Genomic DNA, 24,175 nt, shown 5'->3' with positions numbered 1-24,175 from the left:
CCCAGGCACCGGGCAGTCCACATCACTTCACCTTCATTTTCTGCACAGTAATCAGCGTTAATATTCCTCTTGTTTATTTGCTGCTCACTTCCCTCCCCAGGCCAGATTACAATCTCCTTGAGGAGTGAGACTAAATCTCACCCATCAGCTTTCCAATCACTGTGCAAGAACCCAAACAGGTGGGAGAGGCTCCGGGCATCTCTTCAGGTACCACACTCCACACTAACCTTGTTTCCAAGCTGCTGACCAGATGAATTCTGACTCGCAGTCCCCTGAAGCACACCCAGCCCTATACTCAGACCAGGACCCAGACCTTTGGCTGGTTCATTCATTCAGCGAACAAACATTTACCAAGCGCCAAGGCGATGCCAGGCACTGGGGCAAGGGATCAAAGGCAGTTTGTGACCTCCCGGAGCTCGCGGGTGAGCTGGCAGAGCGGGAAAGACCGCACCAGTGTTAGAGCCTCCAGGGCGCCCGCACGCGCTGCCCTGATTCTGGTTCTCACAGACCCAGCAGACCCGCGTAGCCTGGGGGGGTGGGGGGTCGAGTAGGGCGCCCCGACTCCGCAGGAGAAGCGTCGGCTGTACCGGCGGGATCCACGAAGGGGATCGGTCCACCGGCTGCTCCTGCCCTCACCCCGCAGGCCGCGCGCAGACCAGAGGCCAGGGGTGCAGGTCAGACTCCCCGCCACCGTCCACGAGAGGCGGCCCGAGAGGAAGGCCTCCCCAACGAGATTCTCACCTTCTCTGCCTCCCCCCCACAACCCCGCACACCCCGAGACCCTCGTTCCACTCCACGCCCCCCCCCCCCCGCCCATCTCTAGCCCGGCGGGGGAGGCGTGTCCGGCCCTTGCTCTGGCGTCCCAATCCGATCCCCTAGGCGGCCTGGGCCCCTCTACGGTGACGCGCACCCCACCCCGCCCCCGTCCCGGAGCCCGCCACACAACTCCGGCAAACAAAACCCCACAGAGTGCGGCCGCGGCGCGGTGCGCGCCAACTCGCCCGGACCCGCGCGCCGGGAGCGGGAGAGGGAGGGGGCGCCGGCCGGGGCTCAGGCGGGACCCCCACGGCACAGGTGCGCGCGCGGCGCTGGCCCCGACTCACTCACTCGATGAAGTAGCTGGCGCCCTCCTCCGTGAAGCCCTCCTCCCAGCCGCGGGGAAGGTCTGCGGAAACGCGGGGAAAGTCGGTCAAACTTGGGCGGCCGCGCGCGTCCCCCTCAACCCCTCGCCGCCGGCCCGAAGCCCACCTGAGCGGATCATGTGGCCGGAGTTGACGGGCTCCCCGGTGCGCGGGTGCAGCCAGGTCGTGCAGCGGAGTTGGTCACTGCGGGGAGAAAGGTGCACCTGTTAGCGCCGCCGCCGCCGCCGCCCGGCCCGCGCCCCCGCCCGCGCCCATACTCCCGCGCCGCACTTGACGAAGAAGACGCGGCCGTCCCGGCACACGCCGTAAGACCAGTGCTCAGGTAAGGTGTCCCGCCCGACCGTCGCCGCCGCCATGTTCGCCGCGCGCGGAGCCGGGGCCGCCGCGGGGCGGGGGGGAGGGGGCGGGAGCGGCGGCGCGGGCGGGGGCGGGGGCGCGGCCTGCGCGGGGCCCGGCGGCGCGCCGGGGCGCTCCATCGGCGCGCGGGCTCCTCGAGGCTCGTCCGGCTCCTGGCACCCGGAGTCGCCGCCGGAGTCCGCCGCCCGCCGCCCCGAGCGCGATGCGCGCGGCCTTTGTCCCCGCGCCTTCCCCGCCCCCAGCCCGCCAGCCCGGGCGCGCCCCTTGGCCCCTGGGGCCCGCAGACCCGCGCAGGGCGGGGGCAGCTGAGACACACGAACCCGCGGGCCCCCTCGGGCCCCCACCCCCGACTGCCCCCGGACCCGTGCTTCTCTGCGGATCCTGGGGACGCTGCACAGGTTCCTGCCACATTCCCCGCCTCCGCGCGTCCTCTGTAAGATAAAGTTGGAGGTGAAGTCCGCCCGGGATTGCTGCGTGGCGTCAGTGAAGGGACGACGGGGTGAAGCGCTGAAGTGGGCGCTCCGTTGGTGCCAGGGCAAGCCTGCCTGCGCTTCCCAAGTTTGCGGCGGAAGCGGGAAGGCGCGGCGCCCCGCCGCACGCAGCACCGCACCCGAGCTGCAGCGGCTCCAGCTGGCGCCCTCAGTTCCCGTCCAGTAAGGGAGCGACCGGGCTCTGAGGGCTGGGCGGCACCTCGTCTGCCTCTGCGAGGGGGCAGCCAGCTGGGGCGTCCAGTGGGGGCTCTGGAGGGCTCTTCGCAGACTGGCGCCTTCTCACGTTCGGGTCCTCGCTCGCATCCGGGCTCCTCTGCGCGGAGAAAGCCCTCCCCTGCCCTTTAACTCTCTATTCCATCACTTATTTGCACCTGGTTGGCATTCTTGTTTGTGTTCGCAGCCCCACGTAACTGGAAGCTGGGCTCTGGGCAGGTGTCAGGTCCAGCCAGCCTCCAGGACTCAGGCTCTAGTTGGTGGGACGAGGCTTACGGGAAAGCGAAGCTCCGCAGTGTGGCATTCGTTACTCAGAAGGACGCCCAGCACTCTGAAGGATGGATACGCTTTGCCAAGAGAGCCCTTGAGAATGGGAGTCGGGGGAGGGGCGCGGGATTCGGAGGAGACCAGCAGGGGCCCCTGTGCGGAGTGGGTCCCGGGAAGTGGGGACTGTGAGTTATAAGAGGGAGTTGGCTAGCAGTGGAGGCCTCGACGCTGGTCTGAGGGAGCCTTCTGCCTTGAGAAATTCTTCACCAAAAGAAAACAGGCAAGCGATGTTCGTGTTATTAAACACGGATGGGGGCCGGTGTGGATCAGCAGGTGAAGCCCCCAACCTGTGATGCTGGCATCCCACATGAGGGCCCATGCTAGTCCCAGATGACTCCACTTCTGATCCAGCACCTGCCAATGGCCCAAGTACTTGGGCTCTTGCCACCCCCATGGAAGATCAGGATGAAGCTATGGATTCCTGGTTTCCGCCTAGGCTAGCTCCAGCTGTCGTGGCCATTTGGGAAGTGAACCAGCTGATAGATTCTCTCTCTCCCTCTCTCCTTCTCTCCCTGCCTGTCTTCTCTCTCTCTCTTCCTGTAACTCTGCCTTTCAGATAAATAAATTAATTTTAAAACCCACTGATGGAAGATCGTAAGGTAGATGGGCAAAGACATGAACACACAGTTACCAGGTGATGCAAGTGGTTTGCAGGCAAATGTGAACATACTTGACTGCCTCATAATAGAAAAATGCACATTAGAATTAAGGTGAAATAGTGGTTTCTTTTTTTAAAGATGTATTTGAAAGATAGAGTTACTGAGAGAGCTAGAGACAGAAAGAAGCCTTCCATCCGCTGGTTCACTCTCTAACTGGCCACATCAGCCGGAGATGAGCCAATCCAAAGTCAGGAGCCAGGAGCTTCCTCCAGGTCTCCCACATGGGTGCAGAGGCCCAAGGACTTGGGCCATCTCCCATTGCTTTCCCAGGCCATAGCAGAGAGCTGGATCAGAAGAGGAGCAGCTGGGTCTACAACTGGGTCCCCTATGGGATGCCGCCACTTCAGACCAGGCCTTTAACCCGTTGTGCCATAGCACTGGCCTGAAATAGTAGTTTCTTAGGTGTCAGGTTGGCAAAGGTGCACATTGTGGAGAAAAACATTCTCGTTGGCAGGATTATAAAATGATTCAGCCTCTGGAGTCATACTCCCATGCCTTAGGCATATAATAAAATTTGTGCATTCTTGTTTCTGAAAACACACACACACACACACACACACACACACACAGGTTCAGCCTCTAAAGGCAATCTGGCAGCAGCAATTACAACATAAATGCATAGACCTTTGCCCTAGCAATTCCACTAGCAGGAGCCTACATTAGTGCTCCCACAGGGGCGCAAGACCTGCGTACTAGAGCAGTCATTGTAGCATTGTCAATAATTCCCAAAGTCTGGAAACATCTAAGTGTCCATCCAAAGAACTGGTTAATTAAATTGTGGCACCCCTGAAAGGAATGCTGTGCAGCTGCTCAGAAAGGTGGGCTCGATCTCTGTGTGTTGCTGTGGATGGTCTCCAAGGTATGGGGCCAGCAGGCAAGGTGCAGAACTGTGCTGTGGGGAATATAAATGGTCCTAGGTTAAAGTCGAGAAACAGGTAAAATGATTGCTGTGGAGCAGGAAACTGGCAGTACTGGTGGGAAGTTTACTTTCCCTTGTGCTCCTTTTTGCACTGTTTGATCTTTTTACCATTTAAAACATATGGGAGTAGATGGTTGACACAGCAGTTAAAATGCTGCTTGAGGTTCCTGCATCCCATCTGGGATTTGAGCTCTGGCTCAGTTTCCTAATAATGTGTACCCTGGGCGACAGTGGTGATGGTTGAAATACTTGGGCCTGACACCCATATGGAAGACTCAGATGCAGATCTGGGTTCCTGGTGGCAGTCTGCCCCATCCCCAACTTTGGAAAGTAAGCCAGCAGATTAAATATCTTCCTCTCTCTCTTCCTCCCCACCCCTTCTCCCTCTCCCATCCCCTCTCTCCCTCCTACTCCCCTCTCTTCTTCCAACTCTCTCACTGCTCTTCAAATAAAAATAAATATAAATTAGAAAATGTATATTTATCTATTTTTAATTTTTAAAATTAGTTTCCTCTTTTAAAAAGATTTATTTATTTGAAAGGCAGAGTTACACGGAAAGAGAGAGAGACAAAGAAAAAGATCTTTCGTCTACTGGCTCACTCCCCAAATGGCCACAAAATCCAGGGCTGGGCCAGGTGGAAGCCAGGTACCTGGAACACCACCGGCTCTCCCACACGCGTGCAGGGGCCCTAGCATTTGGGCCATCTTCTGCTTTCCCAGGTACATTAGTAGGGAGTCGGATCAGAAGTGGAGCAGCTAGGACTCAAACTGGCGCTCATATGGGATGCTGGCATCAGAAGCTTAACCCACTGCACACAATTCTGGTCCCAAAACATGCATATTTAAAGAAAAATGCAGTTCAGCAAGAGCTCCAATAAGAGATACAAAAATTATCTCAATAAATGTCAGAAGATGTATTTGATTTTTAAAATGCCCATCATATGTGTTAACAGCTACAATTAAAAGTAGATCAAAGGCTGGTGAGTATGCAGAAAAACTGTATATAATTATTCATTGTTACTAAAATTTACAGCACTCTGTATAGCAGTGTGGCAGTTTCTTTAAAAACGAAACATGCACTTACCATATGACCCAGCAATTGCAGTTAATACATTAGGCATTAACCTCAGAGAAATATAATGTTTATCCTCATACAAGTTTGCACACAATGGTTCACAGCAGGTTTTGCCTATTACAAATAAAATGCCACACAATAAGTAGCTGATTATGATTAAATAACTGTGGTATGTCTATACCATGGACTGCACTTGGCAATGAAAAGGCATGAACATCTGTCAATGTGTTGTACTATGCGAATTAACGGTAAAACTAGTATTCAAACAGTACTTTATACTTTGTGTGTCTGTGTGGGTGCAATCTGTTGAAATCTTTACTTAGTATATACTAAGTTGATTTTCTGTATATAAAGATAATTAAAAATGAGTCTTAATGAAGAATGGGATGGGAGAGGGAGTAGGAGACCAGATGGTTTGCTGGTGGGAGGGAGATTATGGGGGAAAACCACTATAATCCGAAAGTTGCACTTTTGGGCCAGCGCCGCGGCTTACTAGGCTAATCCTCCGCCTTGCGGTGCCAGCACACCAGGTTCTAGTCCCAGTCAGGGCGCCGGATTCTGTCCTGGTTGCTCCTCTTCCAGGCCAGCTCTCTGCTGTGGCCCGGGAGTGCAGTGGAGGATGGCCCAAGTGCTTGGGCCCTGCACCCCATGGGAGACAAGGAGAAGCACCTGGCTCCTGCCATCGGATCAACGTGGTGCGCCGGCCGCAGTGTGCCGGCCGCGGCGGCCATTGGAGGGTAAACCAACGGCAAAAGGAAGACCTTTCTCTCTGTCTCTCACTCTCACTGTCCACTCTGCCTGTCAAAAAATAAAAAAAAATAAAATAAAATAAAAAAGTTTCACTTTTAAAATTTACATTTATTAAATAAAAGTTTTCTTAAAAAAAGAAAAAAGAAAAGGCATGAACACTTGCATACCTTGTGCAACATAAACATGTACAACAACTTGGATGGATCTCAGGGTGTTATGCTGAGTTTTTTTAAAAAGTCAATCTGAAAAGTTCACACATTATATGATGTTGTGACATTCTGAAAATAAACAAGTTCTAGATGGGGAACTGCTTAAGTGGTTGCGTGGGTGGGGAGGGGAGACCCACCTGGAAAGGAAAAGCACCAGGTAGTTCTTCCTACTGAAGGAGTAGCTCTCAGCTGCAATCATGGTGACACAATTGACAGTCTTCATAAAATGACATTGTATCAGTGTGAGTTTCCTGTTTTTGATATTGTATTTATTGTATATAAGATATAACCATGGGGGAAATTGGGTGAGAGGTAAACAGAGAATGCTATCTTTGCAAATTCCTGTAATTCTTGAACTATCTCAAAGCAAAGAGTTCTAACATGTGTTAGAAAATTGCAAATAACGAGAGATGTTTCTTTTGAGAGTATCTCAGGCCTACAAAGCCAGTCTTTAACCATGAAACATTAACAACCTTCCCACCAAAAGGAAAAAAAAAAGAACAAGTACACCTATTTTTGATGCTATTACTTAATGTTGCAGAAGTTCTTACCTACAAAAAACTTGAAACAGAGATTTTTAAAAATTAGCTATTAGGGGCAATAAGATTATTTGCAGATAAAATGTGGAGAATAATCCCAAACTCTTAGAATTAATAAGGGAATTCAGGGCCAAGATAATATCACAAGATATTTCAGTGACCAGTTATTGGATTCTTCCCCCCTTTATAACACAGCACATGTATGAACTTAGGGAGAACCCGAATGAAAACATAAGTAGGTAACCCTCTGTGACAAACTGCACAAAATGTTTCTGAAATAATAGATATAACCACTTTGCTTTGTATTTATACATGCAGATGTATAAGCAACAATAAAAGCAATGCATGCATTTTGTCTTGCAAGACTTAGAAGTTCTTGCAATTACTAGTCTATAACCCAATAACTTATTAGCAGACATGTTTATATTATTGTGTGTTCTAGTTCTGCGGTGCCCCGGCAATAGCCATGAGCCACATGAATCATGATTGGTCAGAACTGTCTGAATTGGTATGTGCTCTAAGTGTCAAATATATGCCAGATTTTGAATACTTAGCAAGAAGAAAGGGTAATATAACTCATTTATAATGATTTCTACTGATTACCTGTTGAAATAATGTTTTGACTATATTGAGTTATGTAAAATATGTTATTAAAATTACAGTTATACAAATTTAAAGTTATATATGTAGGCTCACTTTTGTGGCTTATGTTATATTTCTGTTGGACAGCACTGTGCTAGCTTTCTCATATCTCTCTTTTGTGTACCTATAGATTTTATGGCCCATTAGAATTACCCAGGAGCTTTAAAAAAAAATGCCTGGGCCCTACCCCAAGCAATGTAATTGGTGTTGGGTGACACTGGTGTTATTTAAATCTCCCCAGGTGATTCTAACATCCACCCTCGGTTCATAACCACTGCTATCAACCCCAAGCTATCTGGCCCTAGAGAATTCTTTTTTGCATTTTTCATTCCATATAATTAAGGAAAGGTATTCTCCAGGCAAAGAGGTAACATTTAAATCTGAGTTCAAAGATGTGTGCCAGTTCCTTTCTGGTTTGATGCCTCCTGTGATTGGTCACAACAAGATGTGAATTTCCCCCAGTCCCTTGCCTGGTCACGGTGAATTTTCCAGTTCATAAGAACAAAGTAATGAATTCTTTTCTTCTTTTTTGGGCTGGGTGGGGGCTGGTGAGGCTTACATGATCCTCAGCTGAGTACAATTAGCAATACTGGCACTAGATCTGAAGGGATGGGGTTTATACAGAGTTTGTATGTTTCCTCCTTTTTTCTGATCATAACATCTGTAGGAGGTAGGGTGTTCTTACCCCCATTCTTGTTTGTTTGCTTTTATTTATTTGAAAGGCAGAAAGAGATCTTCTGTCTGCTGGTTCACTCCCCAAGTGCCCACAACAACCAGGGTTGGGCCAGGCCCAAGTCAGGAGCCATGAACTCCACCTGAGTTTCCCATGTGAGTGACAGGAACTCAATACTTAAATCATTACTTGATGCTTTCAGGTATGTATTTGCAGGAAGCTGAGTTAGGACTTGAACCCAGGCACCTTGAACCAGGATGTGGGCATCTCAAATAGGATCTTAACTGCTTGTTCCTTATCCCAATTTTTAAAGAAGGACACAGTTCCCCACAAGGCAATCAGGTTACCTAAGAGCACATGCTAGTTATGTAACATAGCTCACACTCGAACCCACCTCTCCACACCTGTCCGGGGCCCTTTCCAACCTAATTATCTCAGGACAAATCACCACCAACTGCGACCAAAGAAGCTTTCAGCCCAGAAACTCTTTCCCGTGATTGGCCCTGGTGAAGGACTTTATTTTCTACTAGACACTCCTGCTGATAAGCATGGCACTAAGCCATCAACTTAATGCAAAATAGACCATGTTCAAGACTGGATCAAAATGAGAGTCAGTCAAACGTGTGCCCAAGAACTGTCAGCTTCCAGATAGGCAATCATTTACTACTGCCCTGTATAAAGCCTCCCTTACCATCCAGGAGACAGCATGGCCTGATGCAAGGGCGTGGACTTTGGGCTAAGACAGAACTGGGTTTGACTGCAGGTGCTGCCTCCTATCTAAGCTGTGCGACCCTGGGCATGACACTTCTCTTAGGCACTGAACACCTGTTGGCAGTGGATGTATCAGTGGTGCCCGCCCAGTAGTTCTCGGTGTTTGAGAGAGACGGGTCCTCTGGTGGGCAGACAGAGCACTCAGCACTAGGCCAGTTGTTTACTAAATGCTACGTCCCCTCGGTGCCCACCTGCTGTGATGGTAGGCAGCAAGCAGCCCCCATAGGAGACATTGTTTGTAGTCCCCGGAGTGGTGAAAGGACCCCACAAGGGCAGCTGTTGTCTCCTCAGCCCTCACTCCTCTTGCCATCTATTCTATGCTCCTTTTATGGGATTTTCTGTTTCCTTTCTCTTTTTTCCTACTTAAAAGCTTTTTCCTTTGTGTCAGTCTGATGGTAGGAAACAAGTGTAAGGGAAGAGAAATAGCCGGGGAAAAAAGTGTATTACTCAGGGTTTTCCAGAGAAGCAAATGAATTGGATGGATGGATGGATGGATGGAGAGACAGAGAGACAGAATATCTTTAGTTGATTTTTTTAAATATCATAGTCCAGCCGGCGTCATGGCTCACTTGGTTAATCCTCCGCCTGTGGTGCTGGCATCCCATATGGGCACTGGTTCCAGTCCAAGCTGCTCCTCTTCCCGGCCAGCTCTCTGCTGTGGCCTGGAGAGGCAGTGGAGGATGGCCCAAGTGCTTGGGCACCTGCACCCGCGTGGGAGACCCAGAAGAAGCTCCTGGCTCCTGGCTTCAGATAGGCGTAGTTCTGGCCATAGCAGCCATTTGGGGAGTGAACGAACAGAAGAAAGACCTTTCTCTCTGTCTCTCTCTCTCACTGTCTAACTCTATCAAATAAATAAATTTTTTTAAAATGTAACGTAAAAAAAATAAATCTCACAGTCCAGTAAATTAGTACAATGCCCCATGTTTGGGTTGTCTGGTGGTGTTTCCTTGTGCTTGGGATCAGAGCACATCTCCCTGGCAGAGCACCATGTGGCTGGTGCTGCATTGTCAGGCCTCCTGGAGCAAGCCTGGGACAGCCACTTAGCCCAGGATGTTGTTCACTTTGACAATTGATTAGGGGTTTCTGCCTAGCTTCTCTGCTATCCAGTTACTCATTTTTCCCTTGCAAAAATAAGTATTTTTCAGGGAAGTACTTTAAAACTATGTAAATAACCCATTCCTCATCAAATATTCTATCTATTTTTCCTATCTGCATGTACTCATGGTTTCCTGTCTTGTGAAATGAATTTTAATCAGTTACCAGCATTCTTTCTTTTTTAAAGTTTATTTATTTATTTATTTATTTGAAAGGCAGAGTTACAGAGAGAGGAGGAGAGACAGAGAGAGAGACAGGTCTTCCATCCACCGGTTCACTCCCCAGATGGTCACAATGACTGGGGCCGAGCCAGGCCGAAGCCAGAAGCCAGGAGCTTCCTCTGAGTCTCCCACGTGAGTACAGGGGCCCAAGCACTTGGGCCCTCCTCTGCTGCTTTTCCAGGCTTATTAGCAGGGAGCTGGATCAGAAGTGGAGCAGCCAGGTCTTGAACCAGCATCCATATGGGATGCTGGTGTCACAGGCAGAGGCTTAACCTGCTATGCCACAACACTGGTCCCCATCATTCATTCTTTTGGTACACAAATTGTCCCAGATTCAGGAAGTGTGCACCCATTGAGCTGGCTCCTGCATCCGTTCAACAGTGTCTCCAACATTCCTTGCCTTCTGGTGCAATGAGGTGTTCAAGGCTCATCTTAAACTTTTCCGACCCAACAGTTTGTCCCTGGAGCCTCAGTTTCTTTATTGGAAAATGGTGTTTAGAAACCAACAGCTGGGTACTGGGTGTGCTCATTGCTATTAGAGCAGCGCTGTTCCCAGATCCTCTCAATGGAGAGAGCTCTATACACATTATATTTATAGTTATTTCCATGTCTACTTGCAAATGAATAAATTTCAAAACCCACAAGTTCATACCTACACCTGTGATCCAAGTACACCACTGGAGGTACTTCCTCGGCCAACAGTGAGAAACCTTGCTCTCATGAGCCTTAACGTATTTACTCATTTTATCAGCCCCTCACACGTAGCCACCCTTCCATCAGAGCTCCCTCCCTCTGGATGCCCTCCTCCCTTCCTCCCTCCCTCCCTCCCTCCCTCCGTCTCTGACATCCCACATTGACACCACAGCCTTTCTCCCCCCAAGTCACCGCCAACATGGAAGCCCTCCTCACTCCATCCTTGCTCACACACCCACCTGATAGATGCCCTTACCTACCTGTGTGGGGTCACCCTCTTGATTAGACTTGCACCATGTCCCACTTGGGCTCCAACACCCCAAAATGGGACACCTGTGTGAGGGGCCCCTTCTCCCTACTCCCTCGGCTTTTTTTTTTTTTTTTTTTTTTTTTTTTTTTGGACAGAGTGGACAGTGAGAGAGAGAGACAGAGAAAAAGGTCTTCCTTTGCCGTTGGTTCACCCTCCAATGGCTGCCGCGGCTGGCGCGCTGCGGCCGGCACACCACGCTGATCCCATGGCAGGAGCCAGGTGCTTCTCCTGGTCTCCCATGGGGTGCAGGGCCCAAGCACCTGGGCCATCCTCCACTGCACTCCCTGGCCACAGCAGAGAGCTGGCCTGGAAGAGGGGCAACCGGGACAGAATCTGGTGCCCCGACTGGGACTAGAACCCGGTGTGCCGGCGCCGCAAGGCAGAGGATTAGTCTAGGGAGCCACGGCACCGGCCACCCTTGGCTTTTTGATGCCCTACTCTTGGCCAAAGGGACACCCCTTTCTTCCAGAAGCCCCCAACATAGGCCTGCCTTTCTCAGGCTCCCAAACAGCTGTTGGACTGGCTGCTTCAGGAGGGGAAGGGAAAAGGCAAGAGCCCTCAGCACTTCTTTCTGGGACACTGTCCTGCCACTTCTGTCACCAGGCAGCCTCAGTCAGCGTCGCAGAACTCACATATCTGACACTTTGTAGCATGCACTTGACCATGCCGCTTGGCAACAGCAGGGACAAGTTTCTTTGTTTTCCCAGCACACTCAGGGTCACACACCCAGCCCTGCATCCCAGAGCACCCACAAGCCATCCTCAGCTGGTTTCCAATATATTGTACAGTAAAACCAAACACCTCTTCTCAAAAACATGCCCCTACTTATATATATATGTGTGTGTGTGTGTGTGTGTGTGTGTGTGTGTGTATATATATATATATATATATATATATATATATATATTTGAAAGAGAGAGATCTTCCATTCACTGGGTTCACTCTTCAAATGGCCAGAATAGCCAGGGCTGGGCCAGGCCAGAGGCTGGATCCTGGAACTCCATCCAGGTCTCCCACGTGGGTGGCAAGGGCCCAAGCACTTGGGCCATCTTCCACTGCTTTCCCAGGTGTGATAGCAGATAGCTGGATCAGAAGCAGGGCAGTCAGGACTCAAACCAGCATTCCAATCTGAGATACCAGTGTCACAGGTAGCAACTTAACCCACTGCACCACACCATGAGCCCCAACATGCCCCTACTGTAGCCACAGGTCTCCGATGTCAAGCAACTTGGACATCCTGGAAGTTACTTAAAATGCAATTCTACTGTGGGGTTTTGCTTGATGATTGGCTACAGTCTGGTGTGGTCAGAGAAGCTGAATATGGAGCCACATGGGCACTGGCTGTCAGTCCTGATTCCATCAGTTATTAGGACACGTGTGAAGCGGGAGCAGGGGTGTTAATCACAGAGTTACCATAGGGATCCCACGAGAGGACGTTAGGGAATGCTGCCATGTAGAAGGACCCACTCCCGGCCCACTGAGAAGCTACTGTGGTTTGGACCTTTTCTGTTTGTGAGCCTGAGAGCGCCTTGGGCATTTTAACCTTGGATTCTACTGTTCAACTTTGAGGTTGAGGAAGGGAAAAATAGAATGTTGCCAAGAAACCAGTGTGAGAGGCACACGGGGAAGGGCAGCTGGGCTCCGGGAAGCTCCGGGTCGCCTGTTTTCCAACCAGCTCCTAAGTGCCCTCCACCCCAGCCCCACATCCCTGGCAGGGGTCCTGCAGCTCAGGTTCTGAACTGGGTGGGAAGGGAGAGATCAGAAATGCATAGAATTTCAAAGCTAGAACAGAGATGACCTGTGGCCTTCTGTTTCTTCCATAAAATGAGGGGACTGGAGTACTTGTCTGAGACTCCAAGGAGACATTTGTGACCAAGGCAGGCATGGAATCTGCAACTTCTGACCTCCAACCCTATGCACCTGTGGCAGTCAGAGGCCCCCTTTGCTGGTCTGTTGGTCTTCTTTTAGAAATTGTCTGCGTTTACAGGTGCAGAAAGAGGTGTGGCGTGGAGTGGAAAGCACACAGCAGCTCATGACCTCTCCCAGCCTCAGCTTCTCAGAATCCTGTCTTGGAAGGAGGTGGGCATGAGGCCACGCTCGCTACTGCACAGTGTGGCCTGGCACGCCAGGACTCACTCACCACGTGGCAGGAGGCAGGGCCTAGGGAGCGTAGCCAAGAAAGGAAGGGAGGAAACCTGTGATTCTGGGCCCTGGGCAGGCACTTGGTGCAGCAGCTAAGATGCCACTTGGGATGGCCACGTTGCTGGAATACCTGGGTTCGAATCTGGCTCTGCTTTCCATTGAGCTACCTATTATGTGCACCCTGGGAGACAGCAGATGGCAAAGTACTTCAGTCTCTGCCACCCACAGAGTGAGTGAGTTCTGGGCTCCCGGCTTCCACCCGGCCCAGTCCCAGCTGGTGCAGGACTTGGAGGGCTGCCCCAGCAGATGTAAGTGCTCACTCGCTCACTCGCCCTGTCTCTATGCCTTGCTTTTCTTTTCTTAAGATTTTTATTGTTTGTCCAAGAAGGCTACAAAAGTAAGACATAATCCTCGATTCCTTGTGAAGCATGGGTGGTCCTCAGGCTAAGCACAGTAACCTCTCAGGCTGGGTTTTTAAAGTTGCATTTATTGGGGCCAGCGCTGTGGCTTAGCGGGTAAAGCTGCTGCCTGCAGCGCCGGCATCCCATATGAGCACCGGTTCGAGTCCCAGCAGCTCTACTTCCAATCCAGCTCTCTGCTATGGCCTGGGAAAGCAGTGGAGGATGGCCCAAGTCTTTGGGCCCCTGCACCCACGTGGGAGACCTGGAGGAAGCTCCTGGCTCCTGGTTTCAGATCAGCCCAGCTCCGGCCATTGCAGCCAACTGGGGAGTGAACCAGCAGATGGAAGACCTCTCTCTGTCTCTCAGTAACTCTGACTTTCAAATAAATAAATAAATCTTAAAAAAAAAAAAGAGAGGTGTATTTATTTATTTGAAAGGTAGAGTTGCAGAGAGGCAGAAGCAGAGACAGAGAGAGGAGATTTTCCATTGGCTGGTTCACTCCCCAAAAGGCCTCAATGGATGGAGCTGGGCCAATCTGAAGCCACAGCACCGGCCCCATATGCCTTTCAAATAAATGAAAACAGGTATATTTAGAAAAAAATTTAAGTCAGAAAGCTTGGATAAACACTTCAGAATAAGATATTTTAGTGGCAATAAGCATATGAAATGCTCCCCAACGTTATTCATCCTGTAGCACGTAAAGCCACCGCCTGCAGTACCGGCATCCCATATGGGCGCTGGTTCAAGTCCTGGCTGCTCCACTTCCGATCCAGCTCTCTGTTATGGCCTGGGAAAGCAGTGGAAGATGGCCCAAATCATTGGGCCTCTGTACCCACATGGGAGACCTGTAAGAAGCTCCTAGATCAGTTCAGCTACTGCTGTTGCAGCCGTTTGGGGAGTGAAGCAGCAGATGGAAGACCTTTCTCTCTCTCTCTCTCTCTCTCTCTCTCTCTCTCTGCCTCTGCCTCTCTGTAACTCTGCCTTTCAATAAATAAATAAATCTTTAAAAAGCTAAAAGACTTACAAACATATTCACAAAAGCTAAAGATTAGAAACCAACATGTTCATCAGCAAGAGAATGGTTAAACAAACTGAAGTATATTCATACAATACTAATTATTATAAAAAGTAACATGGGCCAGCGCTGGGGCTCACTTGGTTAATCCTCTGCCTGCGGCACCGGCATCCCATCTGAGCACCGGGTTCTAGTCCCGGTTGCTCCTCTTCCAGTCCAGCTCTCTGCTGTGGCCCAGGAGGGCAGTGGAAGATGGCCCAAGTGCTTGGGCCCCTGTACCCACATGGGAGACCAAGATTAAGCACCTGGCTCCTGGCTTTGGATTGGTGCAGCTCCAGCCATTGTGTCCACTTGGGGAGTGAACCAACGGAAGGAAGACCTTTGTCTCTCTCTCTCACTGTCTATAACTCTACCTGTCAAAAAAAAAAAAAAAAAAGTAACAAACTAATGGTAACATAGATGACTCTCATAACATTATGCTAGAAAAACTAAAATGGGATTTTTTATGTGAACAAACATACAAAAAATCCATACTCTGTAGTTCTGGTTACATGAAGGTCAAGGATGACAAAACTGATCTATAGTAACGGAAGTCAGAAAGTGGCTATGGGGCTGGGGTTGGGTGGGAGATGGATTGGAGAGTGGCTTGGGGGTTTGAATGCTCCCTGCGCTGTGGTCTGCATATGGTTTGGGTGTTCTCTAAAGGCTCATGTGCTAGAAGTGTGGACTGCAGGGCAGTGCACTGAGATGTGGTAGCTCTTTAGGGGCCAGCCCCAGTGGAGGGGAGTAGATCACGAGCAACACCTTTGGAAGGCATTTATGTCGTTCTCTGCTCTCACAGGCACTGGCTTAGTTCTCGCAAGACAGCGAGCCTGACTCCTCCCCGGTCTCTTGGTCCCCCTCCGGCCATGTGATGCCATTTGCCATGCTGTGATGCAAGCAGGGAGCCCCCACCAGATGCCACCCCGAATGGACTTTCCAGCCACCAGAATTGTGAGTCAGATCAACTTTATACATTATCTTGTTATAACGACATAAAATGGACTAAGACCCCTTGTTTTGGGGGCCAGCCTCATGGTGTAGTGGGTAAACCCATCACCTGTGACACAGGAATACCATATGGGCACCAGTTCATGTCCTGGCTGCTCCACTTCCAATCCAGTTCCCTGTTAATGGCCTGGGGAAAGCAGCAGAAGATGGCCCAAGTATTTGGACTCCTGTTACCCACATGGGAAACCTAGATGAAGCTCATGGCTTCTACTTGAACCAGGGCATGGAAGATATCTCTCTCTCTTTCTTTCTCTCTCTCTATGTAACTCTGACTCTCAAATAAAAAATAAATCTTAAAAATATCCCTTGTTTTGGATATGTACAATTGTCAAAACCCATGACATTGAATACTTACTATACATGCATTTTAATGTTTGTAAATTATACAGTTTTTAAAAATACTATTCATGGGGCCAGCATTGTGGCATAGTGGGTAAAGTTGCTACCTGCAAAGCCAGCATCCCATTGGGTGCACCCCATGTGGATGTTCCTCTTCCAATTCAGCTCCTTGCTAATGGCCTGGGAAAAGCAGCAGAAGATGCCCCAAGGTGTCTGGGCCCCTGCCACCCACATGAGAGACTTGGATGAAGCTCCTGGCTCCTCGCTTCAGCCTGGCTCAGCCCTAGCCATTGCAGTCATCTGGGAGTGAACCCGAGGATGGCAGATCGATCTCTCTCTCTCTCTCTCTCCCCCTCAACTATAACTCTTTCAAAATAAATCTTTTAAAAAAAGCTAAGCAGATTTTAAAATTTGAGAATCTGTTTTACATTAAATAAAACTAAAGAGGCAAGACTACTAAATGTAATATGCACTTCTCCATTAGATCCTGGGTGAAGAGGATGGAAAAACAGCTATAAAAGACATTACTGGGGGGAAGCCGGTGCCATGGCTCACTTGGCTGATCCTCTGCCTGAGGCACCAGCATCCCATATGGACACCGGGTTCTAGTCCCGGCTGCTCCTCTTCCAGTCCAGCTCTCTGCTGTGGCCAGGGAGTGCAGTGGAGGATGGCCCAAGTGCTTGGGCACCTGCACCCGCATGGGAGACCAGGATGAAGCACCTAGCCCCTGGCTTTAGATTGGTATAGTTCCAGCCATGGTGGCCATTTGGGGGGTGAACCAATGGAAGGAAGACCTTTCTCTCTGTTTTTCTCTCTCACTGTCTGTAACTCTACCTCTCAAATAAATAAATAAAATCTTTAAAAAAAAAAAAAGACATTACTGGGGCCAGCATCGTGGCACAGTCAGTTAGTTAAGTTGTTGCCTGGGACACCCACATCCCATATTGGAGCACCTGGGATTGAGGTGTTTTTTTTTTTTTTTTTAAAAAAAAGATTTATTTATTTAGTTGAAAGGCAGAGCTACAGAGAAGCAGAGGCAGAGAGAGAAAGATTAGAGAGGGAGAGGTCTTCCATACGCAGGGTCACTAACCAGATGACTGCAATGGCCAGAGCCTCATGGATCCAAAGCCAGGAGCCAGGAGCCAGGATCTTTTTCCAGGTCTCCCACAAGAGTGCAGGGACCCAAGCACTTGGGCCATCTTCTGCTTTCTCAGGCCATAGCAGGAAGGTGGAGCAGAAGTGGAGCAGCTGGGACTCGAACCAGTGCCCATATGGGATGCCGACACTGCAGGCAGTGGCTTTACCCGCTACGCCACAGCACCGGCCCCCTGAGATTGAGTCTTACCTCCACTTCTGCTTCAGATTCCTGCTAATGCACAGATTCCTGCTAATGCATCCTGAAAAGCAGCAGGTCATGGCTGAAGTGCTTGGGCCCCTGCCACCCTCGTAGGAGACCTGGATTGAGTTCTGGGCTCCCATCTTTGGCCTGGCCCACCCCCAGCTGTTGTAGGCACTTGAGGAGTGAGCCAATGGATGGAAGATCTTTGTCTCTCTGCCTTTCAATACATACATATATAAATAAACATTTAAAAGGCACTATTGCAACAATCAAAAAATTCGAGTATAGGTTATATATTACTTAATAGTAATATGCCAATGTTTAATTTTCTGACTGAGAATTATACTGTGGTTATATAGGAGAACGTCCCTATTCTTGGGAGATAAATGCTGAAGTCTTTGGAAGTAATGTGTCATGACTTCTGCATTGGACTCTCAAATGGTTCCAGAAACACACACACACACACACACACACACACACACAAGGACAATTTTAGATAAAGACAGAGGAGCAGAGGTTTGGTGCTGTAGTTAACTCATCGCTCCAGATGCCCATGTCCCATACCCGAGACCCACTCCTCTGCTCCTGATCCGACTTCTTACTGATGCACCCCCTGGAAGGCAGCAGGTGCTGGCTCAAGGACTGGGGTCCCTGCCGCGATGTGAAAGACCTGGATGAAGTTCTGGGCTCCTGGCTTCAGACTGCCCCAACCCCAGCTGTATTGCAGGCATTCAGGGGGATGGAAGATCTCTCTCTCTCTCTCTCTCTCTCTGCCTTTCAAAAGAAAAATAATTTTTAAAAAAAAAATAGAAAGATAAAACAGATATGGCAAAATGTCAATAACTAGTGACTGTAGGTATATGGATATTCATTTTTTTAAAGATTTCTTTATTTATTTGAAAGAGTTACACAGAGAGAGAAGGAGAGGCAGAGAGAGAAGTCTTCCATCTGCTGGTTCACTCTCCAATTGGCTGCAATGGCTGGAGCTGCACCGATCTGAAGCCAGGAGCCAGGAGCTTCTTCTGGGTCTCCCATGTGAGTGCAGGGATCCAATGACTTGGGCCATCTTCTACTGCTTTCACAGGCCATAACAGAGAGCTGGATTGGAAGTGGAGCCGCCGGGACTCGAACTGGCAGCCATATGGGATGCTGGCACTGCTGGCGGCAGCTTTACCTGCTATGCCACAGCCCCAGCCCCTGAATATTCATTGTTGCATTTGTAACTCTTTTGTAAGCTTGAAACTTCATAAAAAGTTGGAGGTTAAAAAACTAACATTTAAATATTAAAGTATGTAGTAATAAGCTAATGAGAAACATGCAAGTTTAATATAAAGAAACTCCTAAATGTTACTGAGGTTTATAAAACATGACTTGAGGGGTGGCTCTGTGGTGCAGCAGGTAAAGCCACCACCAGCGGTGCCAGCATCCCATAAGGGTGCCAGTTCAAGACCCGGCTGCTCCACTTCCAATCCAGCTCTCTGCTATGGCCTGGGAAAGCAGTAGAAGATGGCCCAAGTGCTTGGGCCCCTGCACCCGTGTGGGAGACTCAGAAGAAGCTCCTGGATACTGGCTTTGGATCAGACCAGCTCTGGCTGTGGTGGCCATTTGGGGAGTGAACCAGCAGATGGAAGATCTCTCTCTCTCTCCCCCCCCTCCTTTGCTTTTCTGTAACACTGTCTTTCAAATAAATAAATCTTTTTTTAAAAATTAAAAAAAAAAAATAAAACATGACTTGAATACATAGAAAGAGGGTTTATTTCTTCGGAGGAAGACTGCAGTGCAGGTGGGGCGTGGTGGGGGGTGGGGAGCTGTCTCCCATAGGCCCAGGTTTGTCCCCAGAGCTAGCTGGACCTCTCCCAGGTACGAGTGCATGGAGATAGGAGTTGGGCCCTCTCCGAGTCAAGTGCGTGTCAGACTCTCCTAGGGCAGTTTGTTACCATGCAGACTCCCTTTCCTTGGACGTGGGGCTCCGCGCAAGACCTGCGATTCTGCATTTTAAAAAATAATTTAGTCTCCACCAGATGATTTTGTTGAAAGAATCCCAGATCACACTTTGAGAAATGTTGCTATAAGAGGTTGTGCCTAGAGTCCAGCACTGTGGCATAGTAGGTTAAATAAGCTGTAGAGCAGTGAGTTAAACCCCCGGCATGCTGAGCCTGTATCCCATATGGGTGCTGGTTCGAGTCCCGGCTACTTCTCTTCCAATCCAGCTCTCTGCTATGGCCTGGGAAAGCAATAGAAAATGGCCCAAGTGCTTAGGCTCCTTCACCCACATGGGACACCCATAAGAAACTTATGGCTTCTGGTTTCAGATTGGCTCAGCTTCAGCCATTGCAGCCATTTGGGGAGTGAATCAGTGGAGAGAAGGTGTTTCTCTCTGTCTCTCTCTCACTCTCTCTAGTTCTATCTCTCAAATAAATAAAATCTTAGAGAGAGAGATAGAGGGAAAGAGATTGTGTTTAGAGTCTGGAGGTTCAGACAGAAGCAGCCAGGAACAGATGCCCCAACCCCAAAATTCATGGATATAATTTCTAAAAAAGAGATTCAAGAAACATCAGAGAAGGAGGCTGGAGGGTCTGGTATGAGAATGAGACTTTTTATTTATTTATTTTTATTTGAAAGGCAGAGCTACAGAGACAGAGAGAGGCAGATCTTCCATCCACTGGTTTACTACCCAAATACCCATAACAGCAAGGACTGGGCCAGGCTGTAGCTAGGAGCCTTGAACTCAGTGTGGGTTCCCCACATGGGTGACAGGCACCCAAGTACGTGAGCCAGCACTTGCTGCCTCCCAGGGTGCACATTAGCAGGAAGTTGGATTCGAAGCAGACAAGGCAGGACTTGAACCAGTCACTCTGTGGCAGCATCTTGACCACTGTGTCAAATGCCCTCCCCTTTTTATGTACTGAGTACATACTATTTGTTGGTAATGTGCCAATAATAAGCTCTTAGTTAATTGCTTTTCTTTTTTTCAAAATTGGTTTTCTAATGGAAAGAGTGGTCCATACCTAAAGTTAAAAAATAGAAGACGATTTTTTCATCAATTTAAAAATAAGACCCAGGGAAGGCATTGTAGCGCGGTGGGAGAAGCTGCCACTCAGGACACCTACATCCCATGTTGGAGTATCTGGATTGAGTCCACCTCCACATTTGGAGCCCTGGGCTCGGGTCCTCACCGTCCCCACATGGTGTGACCCTGGGCAAGTCCCTTCCTAGAGCCTCAATTCATCTGGACACTAAATGAGCCCTCCTAGCTATATTTCTCTGAGTCCTAGTCAGTGGTCCCCAATCCCAGCTATACACGCAAATTCCCAGGGAAGCCTTTGAGAAATACACATGTGCTGTCTCCCGCCCCCCTCCCCACCCCAGCGGGTCTCTTTTCCCAGGTAGAGCTCAGAGATCTGAGTTTCAAAAGCCTTGGGAGAGGGAGGGCAGTGCTGTGGTATAGTAGGTAAAGCTGCCACCTGTGGCCCAGAGCCAGCATCCCATAGAGGCTCTGGTTTGAGTCCTGACTATTCCACTTCTGATCCAGCTGCCTGCCAGTGCAACTGGGAAAGCAGTGGAAGATGGCCCAAGGACTTGGGCCCCTACACCCACATGAGAGACCCAGAAGGAGCTCCTGGCTCCTGGCTTCGGATCAGCCCAGCTCCAGCCATTTCAGCCATTTGGGGAGTGAACCAGCAGTGGATAGAAGATCTCTCTCTCTCTCTTTCTCTCTGTAACTCTGCCTTTCAAATAAAATAAATAAATCTTAAAAAGCAGCAGTGGCCGGCGCCGCGGCTCACTAGGCTATCCTCCACCTTGCGGCGCTGGCACACCAGGTTCTAGTCCCGGTTGGGGCGCCGGATTCTGTCCCGGTTACCCCTCTTCCAGGCCAGCTCTCTGTTGTGGCCAGGGAGTGCAGTGGAGGATGGCCCAAGTGCTTGGGCCCTGCACCCCATGGGAGACCAGGAGAAGCACCTGGCTCCTGCCTTCGGATCAGCGCAGTGCGCCGGCCGCAGCGTGCCGGCCGCAGTGGCCATTGGAGGGTGAACCAACGGCAAAGGAAGACCTTTCTCTCTGTCTCTCTCTCTCACTGTCCACTCTGCCTGTCAAAAAAAAAAAAAAAAAAAAAAAAAAGAAAAAAAATAATAAAATAAAATTAAAGCAGCAGCAACCTTCCAGGAGAATCAGAGTACCCGCCTCCTGCTAAACAGGCACCGGTGGATGTCCTTTGAGATATTTGTGTGTGCACAATTTTTTCAGAAAAATGGAATCATTGTATATTTTGCATACATTAATCTATTTAAGCAATCCACTAGTCAATTAGACCTGGAGGCAGTTCCAACTTTCTGCTATTGCAAATATTGAAAATGAGTAAAAAGTAGGCTAACAGTGATTACAGCTAATTGGGAAAACCCCTTAAAAGTTCTGAAAATGGACAGAAATGCTTAAAAACAGCCTTAGAGGGTTGGAAACGGTCTGATGAATCAAGCAAGCAGCCAACAACGCAGAGGGGAAAATCCAGCAACTGGGAAACCGTCATTCTCAATCAAGTCATTGTTTCAGTCCAAATGAGGTATTCATAAGAGCGCTTTCAGAACGACTGCGCTCAGCCCAATCATATGTCTGTGTGCACCAGAGCCAACAAGAGCTTCCTTCCAGCTCCCCCGATGTCCTGGAGAGAAGCTCGAGATCCCCGCTGCCGGCAGTCCTGCCCGGGAAGTAAACAGCAGCCCAGTGCCGGGCGTGTGTCCACAGGTGCTTGCTGATTCTCTCCGGGGCCCAGCCAGGTGCTGGGCACGGGGAGGACAAAGCTTCCAGAAGTGTTTCTGCCGTCTTCCCTGCCAGGACCCCAGGCCAGTCTGCTAGGACAGATGCATCCACACGCAACTCAGATACACTGGGCGAGGGGAGGTGGGAACGTGTGGCCAGGGTGAGCGGAGAGAGGCAGGCAAAAGCCACTGCACTGTTCCTCCAGCTGCGTGGGACTGTGGAGCCCCAGCTGCTCCCATCTCAGCAAATGCCCCCGGTGCTTTTGCTGGGAATCGAATGACTCCAAAACGTAGTGGCTTAAAACGCTCGTGTGATTCTGCTCAAGGTCTGTGTCCGCTGAGAATGCAGCTGGGAGTGGCTTGTCTGCCCCCCAGGGGCCTGGGGCTCCACTGGAGGAAGGAGGCTCATGGCAGGTCCTCACTCGCAGACGCAGTGGTTAGGACTGGCTGTCACCTGGCAGCTGCACACAGGAGCCCCTGCACATAGCTGGGGCTTTCTCACGGCACAGAGGCCTTGGGGGGGGGGGTGGGGGGGGTGGCTGTGTTGCATAGCAACTGAAGACGCCACGCACGAGCATTCCAAGCAGCACAAGGCCTTTTCTGGCCTGGCCTTGGAATCCCTGCGATGTCGCTTCAGCTGCACTCTATTAACTGCATGCAAGCCACAGCCTGCCATTGTGATGGAGAGGAGAATTCTTTTATTTCCTATTTTATTAGAGAGGAAAGAGAGAGAGACAGAGAGAGAATCTTTCATCCTCTGGCTCACTTCTGGAATACACACAACAGCTGGGGCAGGGCCAGGCTGAAGGAAGGAGCCAGAAACTGCAGCTGGGTCTCCTGTGTGAGTGGCAGGGACCCAGGTACTTGAGCCACCGTCTGCTGCCTCCCAGGCACATGAGCAGGAAGCTGGATTGGCAGTGAAGCAACTGGGACTCCATGTGGGATGCAGGTGTCCCAGGTGGCAGCTTAACCCACTGTGCCACAACACCTGCTCCTCCTACATTTTCATCTCAACATCCCCCAGACCAAAGGCACGGCGTGCTGCCCCGGGCTGCCCACCCTCAGCGTTTCTCACCTCACTGAATGCACTCCTTCCATGGCCCAGGACAGAACTGGCAGTCACCCTTCCTCTCCCACTCCCCATATCCAGCCTCAGCCCTGTCTTGACAAATTCACTTTCCAGACATTTCTCTAGTCTGAGCCATGGTCAACTCTCCTTTAGACCCCGGCCAGGCCTTCCTCTCTGGCCTCCCAAATCTGAAAGGTCCAGCTCCCGTCCCATGAGCCCCCTGCATTGTTCACACAGCCAGCATCAGAATACTTTCTAAATGTGACGCTGGTGAAAAACTTGTATCTGTTCCCTGTTGCTCTAAAGAACAATTTATTTCTTAAAAGCTTTATTTATTTTCATTTTTATTATTTGAAAGGCAGAAAGAAAGAGAGAAAGACCTTCCATCTCAAACAATCTGGGCTGGGCAGGGCCAAAGTCAGGATCCCAGAATCCAATCTGAGTCTCTTGCTTAGCAGGGATCAAGTACTTGAACCTGCTGCCTTCCTGCGTATGTGTTAGCAGGAGGCGAGGATCAAATGCAGAGCTGGGACTCGAACCCAGGCACTCTGATATGGGACACGGGGATCTCTGGTGCTGCCTCGTCTGCTGCCCCACAAGCCCACCCCTGAACAATTTCTGTACGAGGCCTGTGAAACCCCGTGGGTCTGGCCCCTGCTGACCTCTCCCCGCCCCTCCCCTCCCCACACTGACCCAGCTGCCTTCTGCCACAGCACCCTGACCTCTCCTTCCTTCTCTTATTTCCTCAGATAACGGCCCAGAGCCACTTCCTCTGAGACGCCTTCTCTGCTCCATTGGACAAGACCCCACCCACCGAGCACTGAGCATCGGGACTCTTGCTGCAGTGCGGCCCGCCTTCCATTTGCATGGTGGTTACCTGATGGCTCTTCCTCTCCCCCAGAACCCTGCAGGCTCCCGTCTGCTTTGCTCACTGTTGTATCCCAAAGCCTACAATAGCACCTGACACATGACTCAGTATT

General features: G+C 50.1%; 1 protein-coding gene and 1 long non-coding RNA gene across 6 annotated transcripts in view; one reads left to right on the top strand and one right to left on the bottom strand.

Moving 5' to 3' along the window:
* PLEKHA7 (pleckstrin homology domain containing A7) overlaps positions 1 to 2,137 on the bottom strand; it is a 221,816-nt gene extending 219,679 nt beyond the window's left edge. For 4 of the 5 annotated variants that reach the window (XM_051833953.2, XM_051833954.2, XM_051833955.2 and 1 more), the window contains exons 1-3: positions 1,413 to 1,570; positions 1,249 to 1,325; positions 1,108 to 1,165 (exon numbers count right to left, since the gene is read on the bottom strand). In XM_051833953.2, coding sequence (XP_051689913.2) covers positions 1,108 to 1,165; positions 1,249 to 1,325; positions 1,413 to 1,498 — 221 coding nt within the window. In that variant the 5' untranslated portion in view covers positions 1,499 to 1,570. Of the gene's footprint in view, positions 1 to 1,107; positions 1,166 to 1,248; positions 1,326 to 1,412; positions 1,571 to 1,861 lie in introns of those variants that run through there. The other variant, XM_070072882.1, reaches the window with a different exon arrangement.
* LOC108178975 (uncharacterized) lies at positions 435 to 24,167 on the top strand. Its single transcript, XR_007914713.2, has 3 exons — positions 435 to 1,464; positions 15,486 to 15,637; positions 23,945 to 24,167. It is a non-coding gene; the product is annotated as an uncharacterized lncRNA (long non-coding RNA).
* Positions 24,168 to 24,175: the final 8 nt, after the last annotated feature.

Source organism: Oryctolagus cuniculus, chromosome 1, assembly GCF_964237555.1.
Source record: "Oryctolagus cuniculus chromosome 1, mOryCun1.1, whole genome shotgun sequence".
NCBI lineage: Eukaryota > Metazoa > Chordata > Mammalia > Lagomorpha > Leporidae > Oryctolagus > Oryctolagus cuniculus.
This window is presented reverse-complemented; position numbering and strand designations above follow the sequence as displayed.